This window comes from Tenrec ecaudatus, chromosome 16 (assembly GCF_050624435.1).
Source record: "Tenrec ecaudatus isolate mTenEca1 chromosome 16, mTenEca1.hap1, whole genome shotgun sequence".
In the NCBI taxonomy this organism is placed as follows: Eukaryota; Metazoa; Chordata; class Mammalia; order Afrosoricida; family Tenrecidae; genus Tenrec; species Tenrec ecaudatus.
The window spans coordinates 86,557,389-86,583,204 of record NC_134545.1 but is presented as its reverse complement, the minus strand read 5'-3'; the positions used below and the strand labels follow the sequence as shown (position 1 = coordinate 86,583,204).

At 44.9% G+C, this 25,816-nt stretch overlaps 1 protein-coding gene across 1 annotated transcript in view; it reads left to right on the top strand.

Moving 5' to 3' along the window:
* The window catches only part of ARMH3 (armadillo like helical domain containing 3), a 223,859-nt gene extending 198,912 nt beyond the window's left edge, over nucleotides 1-24,947 (top strand). The window contains exons 25-26 of the mRNA XM_075534065.1: nucleotides 22,125-22,241; nucleotides 24,160-24,947. Of these exons, the coding sequence (XP_075390180.1) occupies nucleotides 22,125-22,241; nucleotides 24,160-24,252 (210 nt within the window). The 3' untranslated portion in view covers nucleotides 24,253-24,947. The remainder of the gene's footprint in view (nucleotides 1-22,124; nucleotides 22,242-24,159) is intronic.
* The last annotated feature ends 869 nt before the right edge of the window (nucleotides 24,948-25,816 follow it).

Below are 25,816 nucleotides of genomic sequence, written 5' to 3'. Positions count from 1 at the left end.
CATAAGTCCGATATTAGCCCATATTTCCAGTATCAATCTATAAAGCCCTCTTCAGACTCACAAAACACATGCAATGCCGCCGAATGTAGATCACAGGCCAGTGGGTAGAAAGGCTTTGGATCCAGTGGCATTGGAGACATCTCAGCGCTAGCAAGAGTCTCTGCATGGTTTCTCCAGCTTCCGAGGACTGGTTACATCCATGTGGCTTGTCTCCTGCAATGTCTCCCAGGGAGTAGCAGAGAGAGAGAGGTGTCTTCCTCCTCCAAGCAGGAAGTACCAGATTTCCCAGAATTCTCAGGAGAAGGCCATGCCCACACAGAAGTCTCATTGGCTATCTCCAGATTGACAGCCTAGACTCACCCCTACACTCTTAATCCTTAAATTGACACCAGATTAGGTGACTACCACACATTCCAAAACAAAATTCTGCCAATTGTTTTTGAATGTGGTTTACCATTTTATAATCTTACCATTACTGCTCTACATCATCACCAACTTGGGTTTGTGAGTTAGTTTCACTTTAGCCATTTTAGTGAGTATGTAGTTCTCTCATTACAGTTTTAATTTGCATTATGACTAATGATGTTGAACATTTTTCACATGTTTATTAGCCATTTGTGTATCTTCTTTTGTGAAGTATAGTTAGATCATTTGCCAAGTTTAAATTGGATTATGTTTTTATTGGGTTATTTTAAGAAATTTTAATATACATTCTAGATGGTGATCCTTTTTCAGATACATGAGGGGACTTCAAAAAAATTTGTGGAAAATTTTTCCACAAATTTTTTGAAGATCCCTTGACTGTATAGACAATATTTTCTCCTTGTTGGCTTGCCTGTGCATCTTCTTGTGCTTCTTTTGAAACTAAACATTTTTATGAAGGTGAATTTTAATTTAATTTTATATTGGTACAGATTAACTTATTAATTTTAAAAATATTTTTCAAAAGAAAGTTTTTTGCTTGCTATGTTTTAATAAAATTTTGTCTACTCCTAAATTGTGAAAATGTTCACCTATGTCTTCATGTAAATTTTGCATTTAGGTGTATGATCCCTTTCAAGTTAAGGTTTTGGCATGGTGTGTGATAAGAGTAATTTTTTTCTCCAAAAGGAAGACTTTACAGTTGTTCCATCTCCGTTTAATGAAAAGGCTCACAGTCGTATGTGAATTGAGTGAAGAGTTACAGAGCAGATCTTAAGTGTTACATACCACCTTGTTGCATCTCATTCATGGCAGTCTCCACAGTGCAACGTCATTCAGCCCACCTCTTCCGCAGGTTTCCTGCCTCCACATTGCCTTCTCTCCTAATCCTTCTGAACTTTGTCCCTGGACTAATGCTGCCCCTTTGATCTCCAGTGGTTGATTATTGTAATATGTGCAAACCTCTCTCGATAGGGTCATTACTCCTCTTATAGACCTGTTACTTGGCTGAAAAATAGAGCTCCAGCGGTGAGTGCAGATTCAGATCTGAAGGATCACTAGGGCCATAGCAGAGGTCCCACCAGTCTCTAGCCAACTAGTAAGCCTGGTCACGCTTATGATTGTAAGTAGTGGTTCATCTGGTCTCAGCATCTTAGCGATTGATGGTCGTGTGGTCCATGATTCCATTGGACTAATTGTTTTCCTGTGTCTTTGGTTTTCTTCACTCCTTTTGTTCAGAAGAGGAGAGCTCATTAGTTAGTTATACCTTAGATGGCGATCATGAGCATTTAAGATCCAGCTTAGTACTCTCCAAAGTAGGATGTGGAATAATGTCTTTTATGGATCGTTTTATGCCAATTGACCTTGCCCCCCAAGAACCGTAGCCCTGAGCCCCCAGACTCGGTGTCTCCATCCATCAAGGTGTTTGGCTGTGTGAAGGTTTCGTGAAATTGCCTCTGTGTGCTTTAGTGCGTTCGTCGAGACCCCGCAGTAGTGGGACATGCCCCGGACAGATACCCTCGGGCAGACCTATTTCCATTTGTAGGTATGCTCCCGCTTCCCTGCCCACACCCGTTCCTGGGTGTCTATCCACTCATCTACTTGTAGACTATCATTCTTTTAATTAAAAGATCATTTTATTGGTGACTCCTATAAATCTTATAATATTCCATACATCAATTTGTATCAAGCATATCTGTACATATGTTGCCATCATTCTTTTCTAGACATTTCCCTTCTATTGAGCCCCTGGTATCAGCGCCTCTTGTTTTCCCCCCTCCCTCGACCATCATTTTTGCAGGACATGTATATAACTGTATCTGCCTTGTTGCCTTTAACTCTGCACTACTCCCAGTGTCTCCTGCTGCATCCATCATTTTTTGGCAATTTCCCTTCTCCAAAAGTATTTTTGTAAGCATGCTATGCTTTAAGAAATATTTTTTTTTACACATTGCTGGAGGGAAAAAAAAGAGCATAACATGCTTACAAAAATACCTTGCGGGAAGGGTGCAGTTGGCCAAAAAACACATATAATGAATATGTGATTTGTGTGAAAATGTGGTACTTTGGCACATTTGTAGAAAATCAGTCAATAGTGTATGTGTATGTCTATTTCTGGACTATTAGTTTTGTTATACTGGTTTTTATATCTAAATTTGTTTTATGTCTCACACTGTCTTAGTTATTATAGTTCTATAGTAAATCTTGAAATTATGTAACATGCCTTTTTCATTGTTATGGACTAAATTCTTTGCATTTCCATATAAATTATACAATTAGCTTATCCATTTCTATTTAAAAAAAATTTTTGAAACCTGCTGACATGTTTGTCAGAATTACCTTGACACAAAACATACTGGTCTTTTTTTTTTTTTCAACGTTTTATTAGGGGCTCATACAACTCTTATCACAATCCACACATACATCAATTGTGTAAAGAACATCTATACATTCATTGCCCTCATCATTTTCAAAGCATTTGCTCTCCACTTAAGCCTTTGGCATCAGGTCCTCTTTTTTCCCCCTTCCCTCCCCGCTCCCCCTTCCCTCATGAGCCCTTGATAATTTATAAATTATTATTTTGTCATATCTTGCCCTGTCCAATGTCTCCCCTCACTCCCTTCTCTGCTATCCGTCCCCCAGGGAGGAGGTCACATGTAGATCCTTATAATCGGTTCCCTCTTTCCAACCCACTCTCCCTCTACCCTCCCAGTATCGCCACTTATACCCCTGATTCTGAAGGTATCATCTGCCCTGGATTCCCTGTGCCTCTAGCTCCTATCTGCACTAGTGTACATCCTCTGGTCTATCCAGACTCACAAGGTAGAATTCGGATCATGATAGTGGGGGGGGGGGGGGGGGAGCATTTAGAAACTGGAGGAAAGCTGTATTCTTCATCGGTGCTACATCATACCCTGATTGACTCATCTCCTCCCCTAGACCCCTCTGCAAGGGGATCTCCAGTGGCCCATGACAAATGGGCTTTGGTTCTCTACTCTGCACTCTCCTTTCATTCACTATGGTAAGATTTTTTTTGTTCTGATGATGCCTTATACCTGATCCCTTCAACACCTCGTGATCGCACAGGCTGGTGTGCTTCCTCCATGTGGGCTCTGTTGCTTCTGAGCTAGATGGCCGCTTGTTTACCTTCAAGCCTTCAAGGCCCCAGTCGCTATACATTTTGATAGCCAGACACCATCAGCTTCCTTTGCCACACCCGCCTATGCACCCGTTTGTCCTCAGCAATCGTATCATGGAGGTGTGCACCCAATGATATGATTTTTTGTTCTTTGATGCCTGATAACTGATCCTTTTGGAACCATGTGATCACACAGGCTGGTGTGTTCTTCCATGTGGGTTTTGTTGCTTCTGAGCTAGATGGACGCTTGTTTATCTTCAAGCCTTTAAGACCCTAGACGCTATCTCTTTTGGTAGCCGGGCGCCATCAGCTTTCTTCACCACATTTGCTTATTCACCCGCTTAAAACATACTGGTCTTACACCTATTTGCTAAATCTATCCATTAAGTCTTTTTGTTATGTAAATAGGAGTTTAAGTTTATCAAATTATAATTGTTCATTGCTATTTTATAGTAATACAATTATTTGAATTGATCCTTTTGCTGCAGTCTTGATTAACTCATTTATTAGTTCTGGTAGCTTTTTTAGAGGCTATAGGAATTTCTTTGTTTATAATGTATATAAATAAATTTAATTTTATTTCTTTTCTTTCCAATGTGTATACCTTTGGTTTCTTTTCCTTGCCTCATTGCATAGTTTGGACCTTAAGCCAAGACCGGAAGTACAATTTGAATAGAAGTGATGAAAATGGACATCCTTGCTAGATCTTAGGGAGAAAGCATTCAGTCTCTCACCATTACAGCTACTGAAATATTAGCTGTAAGTTAGATTCCCTTTATTAAGTTGAGGAAGTTCCCTTCTATTCCCAGTTTGTTGAAGGTTTTTTTTAATTATGAAGGAATGTTGGATGTTATCATTGTTGTTTCTGAATCCATTGATGATTACATGCATTTTTTTGTTATGGTGATCGGTTTTTTAAAAGCTAATATAATCAATCCTAGGCTAAACCCCTCTTGACATGTCATAGATTTATCTTGAATATTACAGAACTTGAGTTGCTAATATTTGGTTAATTATTTTGGCATAAGTGTTCATGAGGGATATTAGGTTCATAGCTTTCTTGTAACATCATTGTCTTGTTTTGGCATTAGATGTAAGCTTGGTCTGTATAAATGAATGTGCAGTATTCCTTCCTCCTCAATTTTTTGAAGAATTTGTGTAGAATTGGCATTATTTTCTACCTAAATGTTTGGTGGTCAATCCTGGCTTGGAGTTTTCTATTGGAATAATTTCTTACACAAAATTTTATTTTAAAAATTTCCAACAAATTAGTTGTACAGTGAATACCCATTAAAACTACTGCCTAGAGTCTATCATTTACATTTTAATATACTTAATTTTGAGGAGCTCTGGTGGCACAATGGTTAAGCGCTCCACTGCCAACTAAAAGTTCAGTAGCTTGAACCCACCAGCAGTTCCAAGGAGCATGGACTTGGAAATCTCTTTCCATGGAGATCTCCACCTAGGAAATCCTATGCTGGCAGTTGTCCTCCATCATGTAGGGTTGCTATCAGTTGGAATGGACTCTACAGCACACAACAGCAGCGTGTTTGCTTTACCACGCATCTAATCCACCCCTGTGTCTGTCACTTCATCTTGGATAGCTCTTGTGGGAAGTATCCTTTTCCCCCCAATCATTTTATTGGGGTCTCCTACAACTTTTGTCACAATCCATACATCCATCCATTGTGTCAAGCTCATTTGTACACTTGTTGCCATCATCATTCTCAAAACATTTGCTTTCTACTTGAGCCCTTGGTATCACCTGGGAAGTATACTCTTGTGGGAAGTATTTTAGCTGTTAATTCCATTTCTTTTATAGACTTATGGGGGAAAGATGGGGTTTTCTACTCCCATAAAGAGTTACACAGTAAGATATGACAAAATAATAATAATTTATAAATTATCAAGGGTTCATGAGAGGAAAGCGGGGAAGGAGGGGGAAAATGAGAAGCTGATACCAAGGGCTCAAGCAGAAAGCAAATGTTTTGAGAATGATGATGGCAAGAAATGTATAAACGTGTTTGACACGATGGATATATGGATTGTGATAACATTTGTATGAGCCCCCAATAAAATGATTATTTTTAAATGAAAAGAAAAGGTTACACAGTCTCGAAACCTCACAGGGCAATTCTCCCCGGTCCAGTGGGGTCACTGAGTCAGCATCCACTGGATGGCAGTGAGAGTTTGTTATTATAGACTGTGGGTAGTCAGACTTTCTATTTGATCTTGAGCCAGTTTTAGTAATAAATGTCATCAAGGAAATGGCCTGTACATATAGGTTGTTTGATTTCATTGTTCACAGTGTTCCTTTTTTTTCTTCCTATAGTTGCTCATAGGATTTGTAGCGATGTCTTTTCTTCATGATTCTTTTGTTTCTGATTAGTCTGACTAGAAGTTTATCAATTTTATTCATCTTTTACAACAATCCACTTTTAATGTCATTGATTTTTAAAAAATAGATTCTTCTAGTTATCTTTATTATTTCCTTCCTTCTGCTTGCTTGGGGTTTAATCTACTCTTTTTCTGATTTATTCAATTGGAAATTTAAATAATTGATTTTAGCCTCTATTTTCTAATATTAAAAAACAGTACTATAAATTTCTAAACATTGTTTTAGCAACATCCTATAAATTTTAGTATGTTGTATTTTCATGCAGTTTAGACTGTTTTACATTGATAATATTTAGAAATGCTGCTTTTTCATATTTGGAGCTTTTCCAGATATATTTTTCTCCTTTTTTAAAAATCATTTTATTGGGGGCTCATACAGCTCTTATCACAATACATACATGCACCCATTTTATCAAGCACATTTGTACATTTGTTGCCATCAGCATTTTCAAAACATTTGAGCCCTTGGTATCGGCTCCTCATTTTTTTCCCACCCTCCACCCCTCCCTCATGAACCCTTGATAAATTTCTGTTACTTATTTTTAGTTCCCTAAGGTTCAGAAAATGAGCCCTAGTGACTAAAGCACCCTATTGCTAGGTAAAAGGTCAGTGGTTCAAACCCACAGGTTGCTGCAGGGGAGAATGCGCTGAAAGTCGGCTTCTGTAAAGATTTACACCCTTATGTGAATTAGGTGCCAATAAAACTGTAAAAACAAATAAATATTCACAGCCTTAGAAGCAGTTCTGCCCTGTCCTGTGAGATCTCTAGTGTTCTGAATTGCCTTGATAGCGGTGGGTTGCGTGTCTGTCCTCTTAAATTTGAGACTTACCTTATGGCTTAGCATATACTCTGTTTTACTGCAGAAAAGGCAACTATATATATGTATATATGTATATACACCGAACATCTTGTGTGCTTTAGAAGGTGCTTTACTAGAAAGTTTAATTTTTCCCCTTTCCGAATTTTTCCTTATATTTTTGGGTACAGGACCTAGCTTTGATCATTAGCAAAGATTTGTCCTTCAAACCTCTCAAAACAAGAATGCAAATCACTGATGATCTTAACTGTCTGCTAAAAGACTGCCAACCAGCCAGGGACAAAGCTCTGCCCTGTGTAGGGGAAGGTTAAGCAGACGGCATCTAAAGGAAGTGAATTGCCTGCTCTGAGTACTAGTGGACCATAGAACTCTTGAATCTAAGTCTTTCTTTTCGTCATCTTGTCAGATGAAACTGTTAGTTGCAGTATGCAAACAAGTGCTAAAAATAACTCAGCAAGACTTTGAACCTGATTGCTCAAAGATCACCATGTGTGCCTGCTTAGATAATTTTGGACAGTTATCTAATGGGTACACGGAACAATTGAACAGAATTTCTGCACTTGAAATCTGTCCTAAATTGAGCATACCTCAGAAGGGCATTTCAGAATGGGTCAAAAAACGATGGATGAGCATTGTAACGCGCGCGCCCGTGTGTGTGTGTGTGTGTGTGTCTGTGTGTGTGTGCGCGCGCTCCCCACTGTTCCACCGTTTGCTCCTCTGTGCTGACTATATCTCATCAGAAGAGCAGGGTTAAGCCAAAGCCATCTGCTCTTGGGGTGGAGCCTCAGCTGTCAGTGCTGCTGCGTTGACAGCCCTCCCTCCAGCTGCCTCCAGAGACCTGCTATGCAAGAGGAGAGTTTTGCACACAGAACCAGCTGACCCGTGGAGGAGGTGGTAGGCAAAAGAAGATTTAGATTCCTCTGTTTTTCTTGTCTTAAAAGATGGGAGGCTCTCTCAAGCTGGCAACCTATTCTATTCACTGGTTAGGTATGTAGCTGACGCCAAATCCCACAAGTGCTCCTGACCCAGCCCTCTCTGTGCTGACGTGTGTTTTCCTTTCTGTGGTGGTCTCTGGGGACTTGAGGAGTCTATCAGAGGGTACTGTCAGGCCCTCGGGCTCATCTTGCCATGTGACTGACCTCCATGAGCACTTCCACACACTTTTGGCTGGGTCCTCCTCTGTAGACTACTGCATTAGTCCACAAACAGGTTGAACATTTTCTGTCTCACAAGACTCTGCTAGGTATTGTGAAGTCTGTAAAGCGATGGGGTGGGTCTTTTCACTCGGGGTGCTTGAGAATCTAACAAGAACATCCTCTCTGAGCAAATCAGTAGTAGTAGTCTATTTCTTTCTCCAGGAGAGGGCCTGCTCCAGTGCCGGCCTGCCCCTGCTCCTGCTTGAGCACCACCTCAGAGGAGTGGGCTCTTCCCTCCCCCAGGAACCCCCTCACTGGGCTCCCAGAGAAGACAGATCACTCCAGAAAGGCGGGTAAGGGGAACGCCCTCGGCTTGCTTGTTCCTGCTTGAGGCTGGAAGGAAAGCTATGGCAATAGGTCCACCTTCCCAATCCAAGCCCGAAAAAGCCATTGTTCATGTCAGAGTGAGAACGAGAAATACCTGGTCTATTTATTGAGCTCTTTTGGTACGTCTAGCACTACACTAGCACTTTATCTGCATCGCTTTCCTCAGCCCTCACAAACAGTTCTATGTGACGGATGCTATTATTGCCCTGTTGTGCAGACGAGGGAGCTGGCTCACCCTGCTTGTAAGAACTGGAATATGAGCTCAGGGAGGCTGACTCCTAGAGCCATATTTGTGAGCATTGGGCTAGCTTGAAAATGACTGACTACTGGTAGCAACTCTTTTTCAGTTCCTAGGTACAGCTAGCCCCAGCAGGGACCCATCAATGAAAGAAGAGCGTCTTAGCAGGGCTTCTCGTTTAACTTAACTTGTCCTGATTTTAGAAGAACAAATATGGTTTGTGGGGGAGTAAGAAGTGGCTTATTGCCTCTTTGTCATCAGAATCTTTCTTGCAAGCTGTCCAGTGCCCAACCACACTTAGCTTAAGTGTGAGAATGCCACAGAGAGACTATTCTTGGACCAGTGACATTGCAAGATTAGGGTACACTTGTATTGCCTCTGACAGAGAAGAGGGTGTCCCTCTTTGAGAGTCACATGACTAGTTCTGAGGCTGGTCTGGTCTTAAGGGAAGAAAAGGAGGGAGTCCAGATCAAATCCTTTCAGAGACCATGAAAGATCATTTCCCTTATTTCTCCCCAGCTTCTTGCCAAAGTTCATAGAATGTTTCAGCCTTGTTACAAATCCAGGAAAGGGAGTTAGGCAGTGTTCTGAGTGGGACATTTTCATTTTTATGGGAAAAGATACCTTCTTTTGAGCTTGAGGATGTTTAGTGGGTAGTAGAAGGGAAAGGATGTCAGGTTTCCTGGCTAGTAAATGGTCTATTTGATTTGCCAGGTTGTCCCTCCAGTGACAAAGATAGACCTCTGGAAAACTGCCCACAGCCACTTGGACTTTCTTCTCCTCTAGCAGTTCATTTGCTGACCATTATTGAAGCCCCGCGCCTACTCACTATGTTTCTTTTCGTGATAAGACTCTGTGCAGTGAACAGAAATGACATGGGAGCAAACCTGATGACTCAAGCCATCTCCATTCTCTGGGCAGCAGGATAGGTGTATCCAAGCCCTGAACTATCATAATGGAGGAGCTTCCTAGTTCCCCGTAAATTGTCATGGACCAAACGCTCGCATCATTAGCTTGTAGAATCGGCATACCTGTTCAACCTCCTAACTGATGGGAGAGAGAAGCAAGGACCATGTCCAGACTGTGCTTGGTGATGGTCTTGTTTAGGATTTCAGAGCTTGACCCTTTAGATTCTCCTTTTTGCTTTGTGGGGAGGAAAAAGGGGGCTCTAAAAATCATATTCTCCTACTAGTAAGTAAATGTCCAAAATAGAGCAAATGATTAGAGTCTAGTGGGAGAGATGAGTGGAGATTTTCTGTCATGAAAATGTCTTTTAAAACTATTTTCATCTTCTAGATAGCCTTGTCATTTCCCACCCCCACCCCCAGTTTTCTTTTAACTCCTCTGTTTCAAAGCATCCAGAGATTAATTTCTCTATGATTTAGAGAGTTTGTAGATTGCAAGCAGAATTGCCTGAGAGTGGAACAGAGTGGTTACAGACTCTTTGGGAGACTGGAGTGAACATTCATTGCAGAAGGAACTGATTGAGTCTCTGACATCCCATACCAAGCCTGGAGACCACAGGATGGCTGAGACTGAAGAAACTCAAAGATTAAAGACCTTTCCATTTTCAGCTTCTAAACAGTGTCTATTTTTAAAAGAGCAAGTAAAGCTAGATTTTGCTCATGATGAATTTGAAGTGGTACATAAAATGTTATTGGAACCCAGTGGTCGAGTGCTTGGCTCCTAACCTAAAGGTCAGCCTTGTAAACCCTATGGGGCAGTTCTCCTCTACTCTCCAAGGTCGCTATCAGGCAGGATGTACTTGATGGTGGGTTTTTAACCAAGGGCGTTGAGTAAGGGCTGCTGCTGCTACTGGTGGCAATTGCAAACCAAGGGGGCTTTGCAGTAACCTGAAAAGCTCCAACATCAAGCAAGGTCGCCCTCCTGCCACAGCTCTCCATTGATTACGCTCCCCATTTCTGAAGATGATTGGGTTTGAATTCCCAAATCTCTTTTCTTTGGATGACCAAGTATAGCCTACAAACATGGGAACACCGTGTAATAGCTAGCATGCTCATTAATACAAGACGACTGACTGAGAGTCAGAAAAATCCTGGTGTGACTTCAAACAAGTTGAAATCTTTCCGGATTTCTTGTTATTCATTTGTGACATGCACCATGTACTAGTTAGCTTATTTCATAGGTTCCATCCAGATCTGTGATTCCTGTTGTTGTGTCCCGGGGGCAGTTTTGCATAAAGAGGTATGTTTGCCTCCCATTGCACTGGGTAGCTCCAGATCATCGTGGCCACCAAATAACTACAGTTAAACCTCTTAAACTTTTTTTTAACTGTTGTAAAATATATATATATAATGAATTTGCCTTTCTAAAGGAATATTTATAAAACTATTTACTGACCACTGTTCCCCATTGTTTACAAAAAAGTAAATAGGATACAATTGGATTAACATTCTGATGACTACTAAATTAGTTTTCTAGATGTGGGAAACAGAAGGATTTCTCCCAAGTAGTCTCCCCCAAATATATGTCAGACCTAGGACACTGCTTGCAACTCATGGTAAATGATGGTCAAGTTATCTCTCTGAAGACTCCAGCCATCCAGAGCAAGCAGGCACCATTGTTTCTCCCTCAATAGGCAGGGCTCACTCACTGCTGTCAGGGTCAGTGCATTGCTTCCCCTGAAAACTTAGGCTCAATAAAGGCGCTGGCTCTAAGGCAACCAAGGTTAGGCCGCCATCATGAATCTAGGGTCCGCCCATCTTGTCACATGTGTGCCCTTATTCCCTCCTCTTCTTTTAGCATATGTACCCCTACTTCACCCCCTCCCATTACTATGTTACCTATAACATAACTCTTTCCTGTGACGTATGTCTTCACCTGTAATTAGGGGGCTTGCACATCCCCAGAGAATATATAAGATTTGATTAGCAATAAATATCACTCTCTCCATGTGGACCACCAAGTGAGGCTGGAGTGAGCATTATTTCAATCTCTCTCCTATCTCATGACTTTACTATAATCTTTACTTATGATCACTGTACAATTGCACCTACCAGACATGATGTGTTAGGGGCTGGCTCCCCTGACATCTAGGCTTCAGCTGAACCAGAGTAACCCAAACTGTAAGAAGATTGAACCTACATGGAAGGAATGGGATGAGATGAAAATTTTAAAAATAAAAAAATGCAGGTCACTAGTTAAGATTACAAATTTGTTTACCCATTTATACCAGCAGGTCCTAAGCTACAACATCGCTAACCATCTTAGTAAGTTTCTACTAACCAGACCTTAAGGACATTCCATGAATCATGACCTTTTAGTCAATATAGCACAGGGATTTCAACTTTCTGAACAGGATTGCCTACCTAAAAGGAACTAATGCCATTTAACTAAGCCTTGCTTGACTTGTTAAAACGTACCAATAATAGTCTCGTTTTCACTCCAGGAATGTGGCAAATATTTAGATAGTGTCATTTATAACCACACCTGATTCTACAGGTATGGATTTTGTTAGAGATTTTCAATTGTTCAATCAATTACTGGTTCACTTTTTTTATTTGAAAGCTTAGGCCCTCCACCCAGTTTACCTGAGGGGATCATTGCTTGAGTTGCTCAGGACCGCGTCCTGAGACACCAGCGGGGTACCCATGGTTGTTAGATGCCGTCTTAGTTCAGAATAGTGTTGGTTTGGGTGAGTGTAAAGTAAAACAATATCTACATATATATTTATGTATAGACACACACAAAAAACAAAGAACTGAAAACCCAGAATTGTTGGGGAAGCCAGCCCCCCACAACCAATCATGGGTTCAGTAAGCGGAATTGTACGGTTAAAATGTACACATTATAGTAAAGTCACAGAGAATAATAGAGATGGGAGAGAAGGTAAAATAAAGGAGTCAGCACATTTCATGGTACCACACTCACCTTCTAGACGGCCATGATCTCAACAGCCAGGTCCGCACACTGTGAGGGCAGAGGGAGCCTGAGGGAGAGAGATCTATTTCTAACCGAGGCTTATATATCTTACCCTAATTACAGGTAAGGGGATGTACTATAGGTAAGACAGTAATGGGAGGGGGAAATCTAGGGGTGTACATGTTACAGGAAGAGGAGGGATGAAGGGTATACATATGGAAGATGTGCGGATCCTAGATTCATTATGGCGGCCTAACCTTGATTGCCCTTGAGCTGGAGACTTGATTTGTTCTGAGCTTTCGGGAGAAGCAAGCCAGGGTCCCTAACAGCAGGGAGTGAGCCCCACTTACATCAGGACAGACACTAGGGTTTAGTGCCTTCAGGGAAATAACTTGACAATCATTTGCCATTAATCGTTGCAAGTAGTGTCCTAGGTCTGACATAGATATTTGGGGGAGAGAAGCTAGGGAAAACTAGGTTTAAAAAAATTATTTTATTGGGGACTCGTACAACTCTTATCACAATCCATACATATACATCCATTGTGTCAAGCACATTTGTACATTTGTTGCCATCACCATTCTCAAAACATTTGCTTTCTCCTTGAGCCCTTGATAATCAGCTCGTCATTCCCCGCCCCGCCCCCGCCCCCGCACCCACCTCCCTCATGAATCCTTGATAATTTATAAATTATTATTTCGTCATATCTTACACTTTCTGACGTCTCCCTTCACCCACTTTTCTGTTGTCCATCCCTCAGGGAGGAGGTTTTATGTAGATCCTTGTAATCGGTTCCCCCTTTCTACCCACCCTCCTGATATCACCATTCCCACCACTGGTCCTGAAGGGATCATCTGTCCTGGAGGGGAAAAGTCTTCTTATATCCCACACAGAATGGCCCTTAGGCATACATTATGGGTTAAACATAAATGTTGATTCAGTAAAGTTTCCAGGTATTTAGAAAAGCTATTCTCTAATGCATCGGCACTATGCATTATATGGTATCATACTATGGTAGCAAATATTTTTCTGATAAATGAAGCTACTACCTAAAGCTTTATTTGTTCAAAGTAACAATAAGAACAACAAAAAATAACCCAAACAACTCCCAAAACCGTGTGTGTGAAGCAATGCAAACAATTATTGAGCATAAGTCTCTTCTCATAAAACACAGCTACAATTTGAGGGCATGTCATGTTTGTCTCTTTTGCCAGCACCAAGTCTGCCTTATCTGAATCTTTCAATTTCGTGGGAAACATTCATTCCAAATAGAAAACAGAAGATGAATGAAAGTTATTGAGGTAGACTAAAAGAAGAAAAGTAGAAGAGAAAGTATTTGATGTATTAAAAATCAGATTAATCAAGTGTAATGGGGGAGGTATTGATTAAAGAAAACAGTTTCTTTTTGGAATGATGAAAAAATTTGTAAATAGATCGTGGAGATGGTTGCACTACATGGTAGATGTAATTAATGTCACTGTGTCATATGAGTGTGATTCAAAAAGTTTGTGGGAAAATGGAGTTAATTTTTAATGGAGTTAAAAGATAATGAATTTGGGTAACATGTACAAATGTGCTTTATACAATTTATGTATGTATAGATTGTGATAAGTTGTATGAGCCCCCAATAAAATGATTTAAAAAAATTAAGATAATGAACTTTTCACACAAACTTTTGGAAACCTTAGAAACTTAGAAATGGTGACTTTTTTTGAGATTTTTTTTTTTATTGAGGGCTCATACAACTCTAATCACCATCCATACATCCATCCATTGTGTCAAACACATTTGTACATTTGTTGCCATTATCATTCTTAAAACATTTGTTTTCTACTTGAGCCCTTAGTATCAGCTCATTTTCCCCTCCCTCCCTGTTCCCCCCTCCCTCATGAACCCTTGATAATTTATAATTTTTATTATTATTTTGTCTTGTCTTAACACTGTCCGATGTCTCCCTTTACCCACTTTTCTGGTGTCTGTCCCCCGAGATTCTTTTTTTAATCACTTTATTGGGGGCTCATACACTTCTTATCAAAAATTATACATCCATCCATTGTGTCAAGCACATTTGTATGTTTGTTGCCATCATTATTTTCAAAACATTTTCTTTCTACTTGAGCCCTTGGTAACAGCTCATTTTCCCCTCCCTCCCTCTCTCACCCTTGATAATTTGTAAATGGTTTTTCTTTTTTTTTTTTTTTGTATTTTTTTGTAAATGGTTTTTCATGTCTTACACTGACCAATGTCTCCCTTCACCCACTTTTCTGTTGTCCCTCACCTTGGAAGGGGGTTATATAGAGATCATTGTGATGGTTTTCCCCTTTCTCCCCACCCCCCTTTACCCTCCTGGTATCACTACTCTCATTATTGGTCCTGATGGGGTTTATCTATCCTGGTTTCCCTGTGTTTCCAACTCTTCTTTGTATCTGTGTACATCCTCTAGACTAGCCAGATTTGTAAGGTAGAATTGGGGTCATAAAAGGGGGGGGGCAGATGCATTAAAGAACTGGAGGAAAGTTGTATGTTTCATTGGTGCTCTACTGCATCCTGACTGACTTGTCTCTTCCTTATGACCTTTCTGTAAGGTGATGTCTGATTATCTACAGATGGGCTTTGGGTCTCCACTCCACACTCCCCCTCATTCACAATGATAGGAATTTTTTGTTCTTTGATGCCTGATACCTGGCCCCATCAACACCTCATGATCACACAGCTAGTGTGCATCTTCCATGTGGGCTTTGTTGCTTCACAGTTAGGTGGCCACTTGTTTACCTTCAAGCCTTTAAGATCCCAGACGATGTATGTTTTGATAGTCGGGCACCATCATCTTTCTTCCCCACATTTGCTTATACACCCGCTTTGTCTTCAGCGATCCTGTCGGGAAGCTGAGCGTCATGGAATGCCAGTTTAACAAAGTGTTCTTGCATTGAGAGACTACTTGAGTGGAAGCCCAATGTCTATCTGCTACCTTAATACTAAACCTATAAATATATGCACATGGATCTATTTCCCCATCATCAAATACAAATATATTTACATATGCTGTATTTAGACCTCTATAAATGCCCTTTCCCTCCTAGTGCTTTCCTCTATTTCCTTTTACTTTCCTCTTGTCCCACTATCATGCTCAGCCTTCATTTGGGTTTCAGTAATTCCTCTCAGTTATATTGCCCTGATCAAGCCCTACCAGACCTCTTATACCCTCCTCACCACTGATTTTAGATCACTTGTAGTTCCCTTGTGCCTCGATTTGTTAACACCACTTCTTTTCCCCCACCTCCCCTTCTCCCATGTCCCCCCAGAAACTTCGGTCCCATTGTTTTCTCCTCCAGCTTGTTTATCCCGCCTATTTTGTCTAGATAGACCTGCAGAGATAATAATATGGACAAAAAAAGACAGAGCAAAACAAAGCAACAAAAGAAAAACAAAACAGCAACCAAAAAAAAAAAAAGATCAATAAAAAGCCAGTAAATAGTTCAAGGTCTGTTTGTTGACCTTTAGGAGTGTTTTCCAGCCGAGTCTGATGGGGTGCCATGGCTTGGCCCCGGGGATTTTATTGCATTTCTCCTCCTGCTGCTCTGTTGCACGCCCTTAGTGTTTCGCCCGGGTGTGGTAGGGTCAGATCGGGCACAGTTCCCACAATGTGCCTCCAGTGTTGTCCCTTGTAGCTCTGTGGGTCAGAGAGGGACGTCACGTGTCATCGTGGGGCTGGCCCTCTGGTCCTCTCTGTGCATTGGCTCTCGAGTTTTTTGAGATTCTTACAGGGTAGTCTTGATAGAGTTCTCCCAAAGGGCATAGGGCAGTCACATGGGTTTATTATGAAGATGTTTTAAGAACATTAAAAACTGCGTAATTGAGAAAAAGACCAGGAAAGTTGCACCAAAGCCAATTTTCCCATCACAACAATAGACCTTCTTCAAGGGTGGCAAAGGCTGTCCTCGGAGAATTTGTTGGTAGGCCTTACCCCTTAGACCTTCCAGCTTCGATCTTGCCCTTTCAGACTTGTTTGTTGTTCTGCAAACTCAAAGAGCAGCGCAAAGGATCACAATGCGAGGCCTGGGAGGGTGCCGAAGCTGCCATTTTGACCTCGTGTGAATGAAGGAGTAGAGGATTCTTTGAGGGAAGGGTTTGAGAGTTGGAAACCCCACCTTCAGAAGTGGATAGGCCTGGATGGATGATATGTCAAGAAACAATAGCTTCCTATTTTGGTATCTGTGCTTACTGGGGATTTCTGTGATTTTGTAGCAATGCTTTTTAACTTACCTTCACATATATTCATGCTGTAGTCCCACTCACCTTCCCTTCTGCTGTTCAGTTGAGGTGTCTGTGTGGCCATTCATAGACTATTGTTATTACTGTAATCGTGGCACATGTCTCTAATAGTGTTTGCCTTTGTTGCCTTTTCTCTAGTACGATATTTGAGTCCACTGTTAACAGCCACTGGGCCAAGTGGCTCCTTGTATTTTTTTGCTGATGCGCTACTGTAACAGACACAATGATGGCCTTCTCCCGGGACTGCTCTCTCCTGACCGTCCTGGGCAAAGTACACGTGAGGTAGTCTCGACATTCTCCCTTCGAAGGGGCATTATGGCTGTACTTCTTCCATGACAGATTTGTTCACTGTGCTGGCAGTTCATGGTGTATTCAATTTTTTTTTTTTGGCCAGCACCATAATTCAAAGGCATTAATTGCTCTTTGGTCTTCCTTATTCATTGTCTAGTTTTTTCATGTGTATGAGACAACTGAAAATTAATGGCTTGGGTCAGGTACCTCATAGTCGTCAAACGGATAGCTTTGCTTTTTAGCACTTTTTAAAAAAGGTCTCTTGTAGCAGATTTGCCCAATACAATATGTCATTTGATTTCCAAACTGCTGCTTCTAAGGACATTGAATATGGATTCTTAAATGCTTTCCCCCAAATAGTTCTTCCTGTAGCTATCAGCTCACATTGAGAACAGGGTTGTGATCGTCAGTTTGCTATTGGGTTTCCCCCTGCTTCTCAGTTGTCCTCTTTCTGCTGGAAATTCAGTCCATTCGGGCTTTGAAACGGACGGACTCAGCATCCTTGCAGGCACCGGGCACAGCCCTCTGTAATCAAGGATTGGGAGCCACGGCCAGGGACTTTTATAACTTAATGCTTCTTGTTTGCTGTTATCTTCATCCTAGGAGTTGTTTGGGTTTCAAAACAAAACCAAAAAAAACCTCACTGCCATTGAGTCGGTTCTGACTCATAGCTTCTCTGTAGGACAGAGTAGAAGGACCCTGCATGGCTTCAAAGGGCTCTTTAGAGGAACAAACTGCTGTTCCTTGCTCACAGGGCGTCCCTGCCAGGTTCAAGAGGTCAACCTTTTTTTTTTTCCTTTGCAGTCAACCTTTTGATTGGTAGTGCAGCCCTTTTTGTCAATTTTTTATAACATCATCAGTTTCACATTCAACAAATCATCAAACCTCCCATCGTCTTCTCCTGTTGGCGACGTTCCTCTCCCATCCCCCTCTTACTGGACATTGTCTTCCCTTCACCCGAATAACACCTGGCATCTCCCCTTTCTGACCTTCCCTTCCCACACCTGTTTGTTTTACTTCTCTGAATTTAAAAAATAACAGTTGTCTCATGCAATGTTTGACTGATTTCCCTCAGCATAACGCCCTCCAGGTTCATGCGTTTTGTGCCGTGTCTCCCACATTCAGCATTATTCTTTAATGTCTCCCTTTGGGTTCTTGTAGCAAAGTGATTCATCCGTTCTCCCTCCATTGGGCATTTAGGTGTTTCCCTCTGTTTGCTATTGTGAGTAGATAGTACTGTGATGCACAGGGCTGTGCACATGGCTGTTTGTGTTTCAGCTCTTATTTCTTTACGATGTATGCCAAGTAGAGGGCTTGCTGGGTCATGTGGTCTGCCTATTCCCAGTTTGTTGAGGACATATCATATCCGTTTCCACAGTCGAGCCATTTTCTAGTCCAACCTCAGTATATGAGGGTCCCATCTCCCCACCTCCAGCATTTGCTCTTTTCAGGGTTTTTTAGCTTGGCCATCGATGCTGGAGTGAGGTAGTACTCATCCTTGTTTTATGTTTGTTGTTGATGTTATTGCGGTTGTTTTTTTTTTCATCATTAATTTGATTTGCATATCTCAGATGGGTAGCCAAGCATTTTAACCACTCCTCAGCCAGGACTCCTTTCCCAGTTCAAAGATTCTGCTCAAAACTAGGACGCGGTCTTATGAATAGTTTATGCAGAATGCCCATTGTGTGTGCTGGAAGAGGGCTATATGTCTGAAACCTTTTCAGCAAATTTGAGCTAACCTCTTGCACTGAGATCGCTGTCCCTCATAACCCTCACAGCCGGTGTCATGCAAGGCCAGGCCTCTGGAGGACTCTCTACTGATACTTTCTGTAGTATAACCTGCCCCCCCTGTACTACTCAAGGCTCTTGCGTTGACATTGGGGTCTGGGCATTCTGATATAGTCCTAGTGTGGGGTTACAGTGCTCTTGGAACAGCAGGAACTTCCTTTCACTGTCGCATCAGCAACCAATCATTAGGGGCCAGCTACTCCATGGTCATTTCACATGGATATCTCATTTCATCCTCCCATCAGCCTTATGAAAATAGGGAGCAGTACCCCATTTTACAGGCAAAGAAAAGTGAGGCTCATAATGACAAATTAATTTCTCATGTAAGTTTACACAGCAGATTGAGACAGGTCTCTCTGATCCTGTAGCCAATGTTCTTAATGACTTTGCTGTCTTCTCCTGCAGGCCCTTCCCCTCCAGCGGCCTCAGGGACGGGTGTGTAGGTGCCCCTCCAGAGGCAGAGTATGCCAGGACAAGTCTATGAAGCTGAGGCTATTTGCGTAGGCCAGTCTTTCATATAAATGCCGAATTGTTTGTGTGTGTGATAAAGAAGTGTCTATGCAGCTAGGACCATTTGAAATAGGTCTGGGAAGGCAGATCTTGAACCCCAAAAGCTGCCTAGGCAAACACTGCCTAACCACCGTGATGATAGTGGTCCCCTCAATTGTACCTTCAACCTCACTTTCAAGAGCTCAGAACTTCCATTCCCATGTCATCTTAGGAAGGTGAGTTCAAGTTGCCTTTCATAGGTAGCAGGGCTGAGGCTAAAAGGGCTTCAGTGAATTGTCTAAGGTCTCATAGAAACAGGGGTGGCTCGTGTAGTTGGGTTTAAAAAAAAAATTTAAGCTCCTGGCCCACACATAAGAGCTTGGGGGCCAAAGATAATGAGCATGTGACTTACATGCCCTTCACTGGCTTTCAGGTTACCTTGTCTTAGGGAATGGGCATGGTTCTGGGAAGCTGACATACAGGAGCTGATGGAAGAAAGTGATTTGTGCTTGGGGATAAGACTGTTGCTCGACAGGCTGAAAATAATCCTAATCCGAGAGGTGCCTTTGGCATTGCCAGGAAGCCAGCTGGTGAAGATGCCCGTGAGGGTGAAATCCAAGCCTTTCAGCACAGAGGGTCTGGGAGAGTGTGTTCTGCCTGAGAGTTGCCCTGCCACATCTCAGACTAGGCCTCTGTGGGAGTCTCAGACAGGGGCATGTTAGAGTGAGCAAGTCGTCCAGACCTGAACTTGAACTGTCTTCTTCCCTTAGGAATTAAAGCGAAGTTCCAGGGTCAGGAGAAGACAGAGGCTAGATGACTGGCAAGCAAGATTCCCTTAGGCCAGTGGTTCTTAACCTTCCTAATGCCGTGACCCTATAATACGGTTCCTCATGTTGTGGTGTCCCCCCAACCATAACATTATTTTCATTGGTACTTCATAACTGTCATTTTGCTACTGTTCCGAATTGAGCAACCCCTCTGAAAAGGCCCTTCGACTTCCAAACGGGTCACGACCCACAGGTTGAGAACCACTGCCCTAAGCCAAGAGGATAAAAGAGCCAAGTGGAGGAGGACGTGGTGATGGGCATTGTTGACGCAGAGAGCAGCTAAGACTAAGACGTGCCCTCTCTGAGTCTAGCCAGGCCCTGGGATTCCCTCTAAGGAGCAAATAGCTCAAGGGCTTTCTCTGATTCCACCTCCTGCCACAAACTGGACTTTGCTGGGAAAGGAAACAGCCGCATTGTGAGAGCTGAGATTTCCAACTCTGCAGCCTTACCTGCGGGCCTGAGCCTTCTGGATGTGTCCGAGGTAGAGTGTTTCTGTGCAGTGGGGATTTGTGTTTGGGGACCTGACACCCTGTGGGGAAGGCGGAGTCCTGGTTGTTAGGTCCTAAGCATTACTGAGGTCGCTGTGAGTCCAGGGTTAGGAGAGTGTGCCTTGGTCTATTGTACCTTATCCGTGGGGGCTGGTTCATCTCAGAAGGAATTAGGCCTTTTCTCTGGGCTTAAGCCACTTGTTTCTGAGCCAAGACCTTGGCTATAGTTGTGCCAGCCACGAGTGCAGCCCACGTGCAGGAGGCAGCCAGATGACTTTGTGGGTGACTGCTGTTGCTGGGTACCGGTCCTCCTGCCTGCAGAGTTGACAAAGGGAATTAGGAGCAGAGGAGTCAGTCTGTACTTGGGTCTATGGGACACAGCCAAACAAAGGTGACCTTGTGGAGCTAAGCGACTGGAGGGAGGGAAAGCGCCTGAGCTAGACCTTGGCCCTAGCTGTCCCTACCCCTCAAACTCAGAGACTCGCCTGTAGGGACACAAGGCTTCCCTGGGCTCTGAAACATACCTGGCTTGCTCCCAAGTGAAGCCTGCCGTGGCACCAGACAGGATTGGTGAGAATAGCCTCTGGGCACCTTTGTCACCTCAGTGAATCCATCCTCAGTCCTGCTGACCAGTCCGGGCACCAGCTTCTTCACCCTCATCACAGCCTGCCTCATCACTCCCCCTGCCCACCACAGCTCCCTACCTAGGCATGGAGTTTCCTCCCAGGGCAAATCAGCACATAGAATAACCAGCTGTCAACCAAATTCCTGGACCATGTAGCCTCTCTCTTTGTCTCCTCCTCGCCCAGCTTACAATCTCCCGCCTTGTAATCCAAGCCTTTGATTCATGGTCTTGTGTGCCAAAGTCACACCAGGCCTAGCCATGGTGGCCAACTTCTGGAACCACCAAGGCCTCACGTTATCTGGACGCAGTGGGGGTCTGAGTCCTCCCTCCAGAGAAAGGGCCCCAGTCAGGCAGAGACAGACCCTCATCAAGAGGAAAGAGGATGAGGCTAGCGCTAGTTTATTCTAGAACACGCCCAGACTGGGCGGCCCGAAAGTCCCATCCAGGCAAGAATGGGAAGACGGTCTTGGTATTGTGAGACGGAGCTGAGTGGCAGATGGCGCCCAGGTACATCGTGGGGCTGAAGCAGTGTGGGTCCCAGAGAGGGAGAAGGAGGCACACACATGGGCAAAGTCCTCCAGAGAAGGCGCCAGGACAGGCTGAATAACCACGGAACTACTGGGATGCTGGGGAGCTCAGTCATGCACTGTTCTGCACAGGCCTTCTTACCAGACCCAAAAGTCGCCTGCCCCGGTGGCCAGCCGGGTGCTCAGGCGGTTCTGGGGGTGATTGGAAAGTGTTTCTGGAGACCCGAGGCATCGCTCCCTGTGGTTCCTAGGCAGTAGGTGATGAGCAAGGAGCTTTGGTGGTGAGGTGGCTCTCTAGGCCGTCGTCCTGGGTGAAATCTGATTTCCTAAGGGCTTGGGGGCTGCATGGCGTGGAGTTTGCATGGCTTAACCAACCCTGCCTGGTCCTTGACGCTCCCAGGTGCTAGAGGTGGTACGAGCCAACTACGACACACTCACACTGAAACTGCAGGATGGCCTGGACCAGTATGAGCGTTACTCAGAGCAGCACAAGGAGGCGGCCTTCTTCAAGGAGCTGGTGAGTCTCCAGCCCCCCCCCCCCCGCACTACCTCTGTCTCATGGGGCCCTTTCCCAGCGGGCAGGTGGCCAGCCAGGGAATGACTGCAGGCTTCCAAAGGCTCATTAGGGTTTGAGGAATTTGCAGAGATTGAGTGTCCAGCTTCTGTCCCAGGAGCAAGCAGTGAGAGCTGAGCCCCTTCCTTAGGGCAGTGGTGCCAGGTGGGGAAAGGCAAGAAGCCCAGAGCAACCAAGGAGCCGGCCCTTCATGGCCCGGCTGGCCTGGGGTTTGCCGTGTGCTCCCAGCAGTAGTCCTGGCTTATGACTCCTTAGCCTGCAGTCAGAGCAACTCACAAGAATAATTGATTCTCCTCCTCCTCCTCCTGCTGCGGTCATAGCGTCTTCAGAAATTCCTAGCTGGCCCCCAGTCTTTATGTCCTCCCAGTCCAGTTCTTTCCTCTTACTAGCCCCCCTGCTTCCTGCAGCTGCAGCCTCAGCCTTGGCCTTGGCCTTGGCCCACTGAATCCCCTGATGCCGCAATCTGCCCTCTCTTGCCTTGTGCTCAGAGGGGCTCTGCTCATGAGAGAAAGCTCAGCTTGGCTGGAGGCTGTGTCAAGGACATACCACCAGCCCCAGTGCCACTTCCCAGGTCCTCAACCTCCCTCTGCTGGGCAGAGCTTGCATCAGCCCATCTCTGAGGCCCTTAGAGAAGGGGGCTGGATATTTTAGGTTGTGTCTATCGTGTGCTAGGCACAGTCCACCTCTGGCCCTGATCAGACATTCCCAGGCTTTTGGACTTCCATTGGTGCCAGGTGAGGGGGCACATGCTCTGGGGCGAGTTAGTTGAGAAGAAGGGAGCTGTTAATATAAGGAGATAGCAGTGTAGAGCATTTTTATGGAGGGGCTGACAAGACTTTAAGTTAATGTGGGGGAGTTACCGGGAGCCAAGAATTAACAGCATGATTGAGAGGTGAAGAGGGAGGGAGCAAGGTGCTGTCTTGAGGCTCTTCCTTGCTTCTGCAGGACTCAGCTCAGCTCTCCCCCTCCTGTACTTCAGGCTGGGCAGCCTGGAGGGCCTGGTCTGGTTCGGTCTACTCAGAGGAGCCGAGCTTAGTCACCTGCTTTTCCCTCTACCCCAGCAAATCAGAAATGGAAGGAATGCTGCCTAGACTTGGGGGCCCAGACCAGAGAAACAAACCCTTCTCCCTTCCCTGCCAAGCCCTCATCCTTTGCCTGCCTACCACACACACCCCAGTTACCATGGGTAGTGAGTATGGCCCAAACTCTGGCTCCTTCCCCACTGTCTCTCCCCTCGGGGACAGACGGCAGCACTTCCTGTAGGGCTGTTAGTCTGTGGGGAGAGTGTGCTGTGAGCAGTGGGGCACAACCTGGAGAAGTCCCAGGCTTTCCGCCCTCTAAAGTGGGGAGGCAGCAACCTGGTGGTGTGCAAAGAGGGCTGCACTGGAACTTAAGGACCCTGGGCCCTTCGCCCAAGCCCAGGACGACTCCTCACCTCCGTCGCCTGATCATGCTCACTAGAAGCGCCGTCCAACCAGAAAAATGACATCAACTCAAAGGGAGAGCGAGGAGGAGGCTGGAAGAGAGCGGGGTACAGAACATGAGTGATCTAAGGTTAAAGGAAGTGGGTCCTGCGTCCGTTTTCCCTTCTCCATAGACCCCTGACTAGTGCAGTGTCCCCTCTCCCTGGTCAACGTAGGGATCAAGCTCTGGCCTCCATGAGCCAGCAGCCATTAGAATCCCCTCTTGGTTACTTCCTGCTGTGGTCAAGCAGTTTGCTCATTGGCCTGCAAAGGGTCTTTTCCCCAGAGAGAAATTTCTAGCATTGCCCTGACCCTGTGCCTCAGGCACTGCCTTCATCCTGTTTGTAACTGACTCTACTGTTTTCTCTTACCTTGTGCCCTCCCACCCCACTTCCCAGGTTCGATCCATCAGCACCAATGTGCGGAGAAACCTGGCCTTCCACACGCTCAGCCAGGAGGCGCTGCTCAAGGAGTTCTCCACCATTTCCTGAGGCTACGCCCACCTGAGCAGCCACTGACTGCCTTTACCCATGAGGCTCCTGGGCTGGAGGGGGGAAAGTGAGGGGAGAGAAGGCTCCCCTCAAGATGGGAGCAAAGCACGGACCCTGAGTTCTCTCTGGGAAGGCCACACACACAGTAGAGCTTGGACAGCGGGGCAGGTGGGGCAAGCCAGGGACCATCAGATGGGGGAGGGTGGGCGGGCACAGAGAGGTCTCCAAGAATGTGGCCACACCAAGGTGTGTACCTGGACACAGGCTCACTGGTTTGATTGCCATGACAACATCTGGCCACTCATGCCTTTTCAGGGGCTGGTGGGGCAGCCCCAGTGCCCCCAGCCCCATCAAAGGCTGTGGCTTCCTCTACTTTGGAAACCCGATCATCTCCCAGAGGAAAGGGGAGCCACATCCATCCTGCTTCCTTGGAGCCGATGAGCTGGGTTTGAAATCTGTTTCCCCGCTAGCCTCTGGCCAGCTCTGGCTCAGGGTCGGTAGTAAGGGGCCACCTTTTTTGTGTTTCTAAATCCAGAGCTGATTTCTCTGGGAGACTGGAGTGTCTGGCCACCAGGTTCCCAGCTGCAGGCCCCTCTTCATATTAGGGTTACCACCTGAGCTCTCACTTGTCATCTGTTTTAAACCGGATGGGGAGTCTGAATAAACAAACACGGACAGGTTTTCTGGACCCCTCAGGTGCCCACTTTGCAAGTTCTCTTTCCTTGTAGCTTCTCTCCACCTCCCCAACGACCCCCTCCTCTGGGAGTTCTCCTGCCTCCTGAGCTTCCCGCCACCTCCATGTGGTCCGCCCCCTTGCCAGGCTGTTGTTGACATGCAGCCTGCTGGAGAATTTCCTCTGGGGAAGAATCCGTTCCTGCTGTGGTTGGGTGGCTATGAGGGAGAGAGCCTGCTCTTCTGACAGGCCTTCATTCTGTCTGCCTGGGTCCTGGTGGGGTGGGGCTGTGGCCAATCTGACCTCTGGGGAGTTGGCCTGGGATTCTTCCTTCTGACAGCTTCCAGGTGGCCCGGGTGGGGGGGTTGGATGGGGAGCACTGTAGGGCTCTCTTTGCCTTGCACCCACCTCAAAAGGAGTTGGGCTCTGAGATCCCCTGTTCCTTTACTTTCTTTTTTTGAGATTCCCCTTTCTAAAACTCTCTGTTGAGGCTGCCGGGAGGACAGGGTGCCAGCAACCCAGGAAGACTCCGGGAGTGGAGCATCCCACCCCCGGTGCTACTCCACAAAGCCTCAGAAGCCTTTGGGATTCTCTTGCCCCCTCGCCCCACTCCAGGAACCAGAATCCTGGCTCCCACATGAAGCCGATCTAGACTTGTTCCCAAGAAGCCACCAACGTGCTGCTGTTGCATATTGTGTAGACACTTACGAGATCAGGGGTTGGGTCATCTCTGATCACAAGATGGATAGCCTAGCCTGGGGCTATTAATGTTTTCCACAGTGAGAAACCTCTAGGGAGCTGGTGGCAAGTGGAAGTTATTAAAAATTGATTTGTACAGGACAGTCTTTTTAGTGTCTTTTTTCCTCCCCTCTTAATCTCTGTTGCCCACTA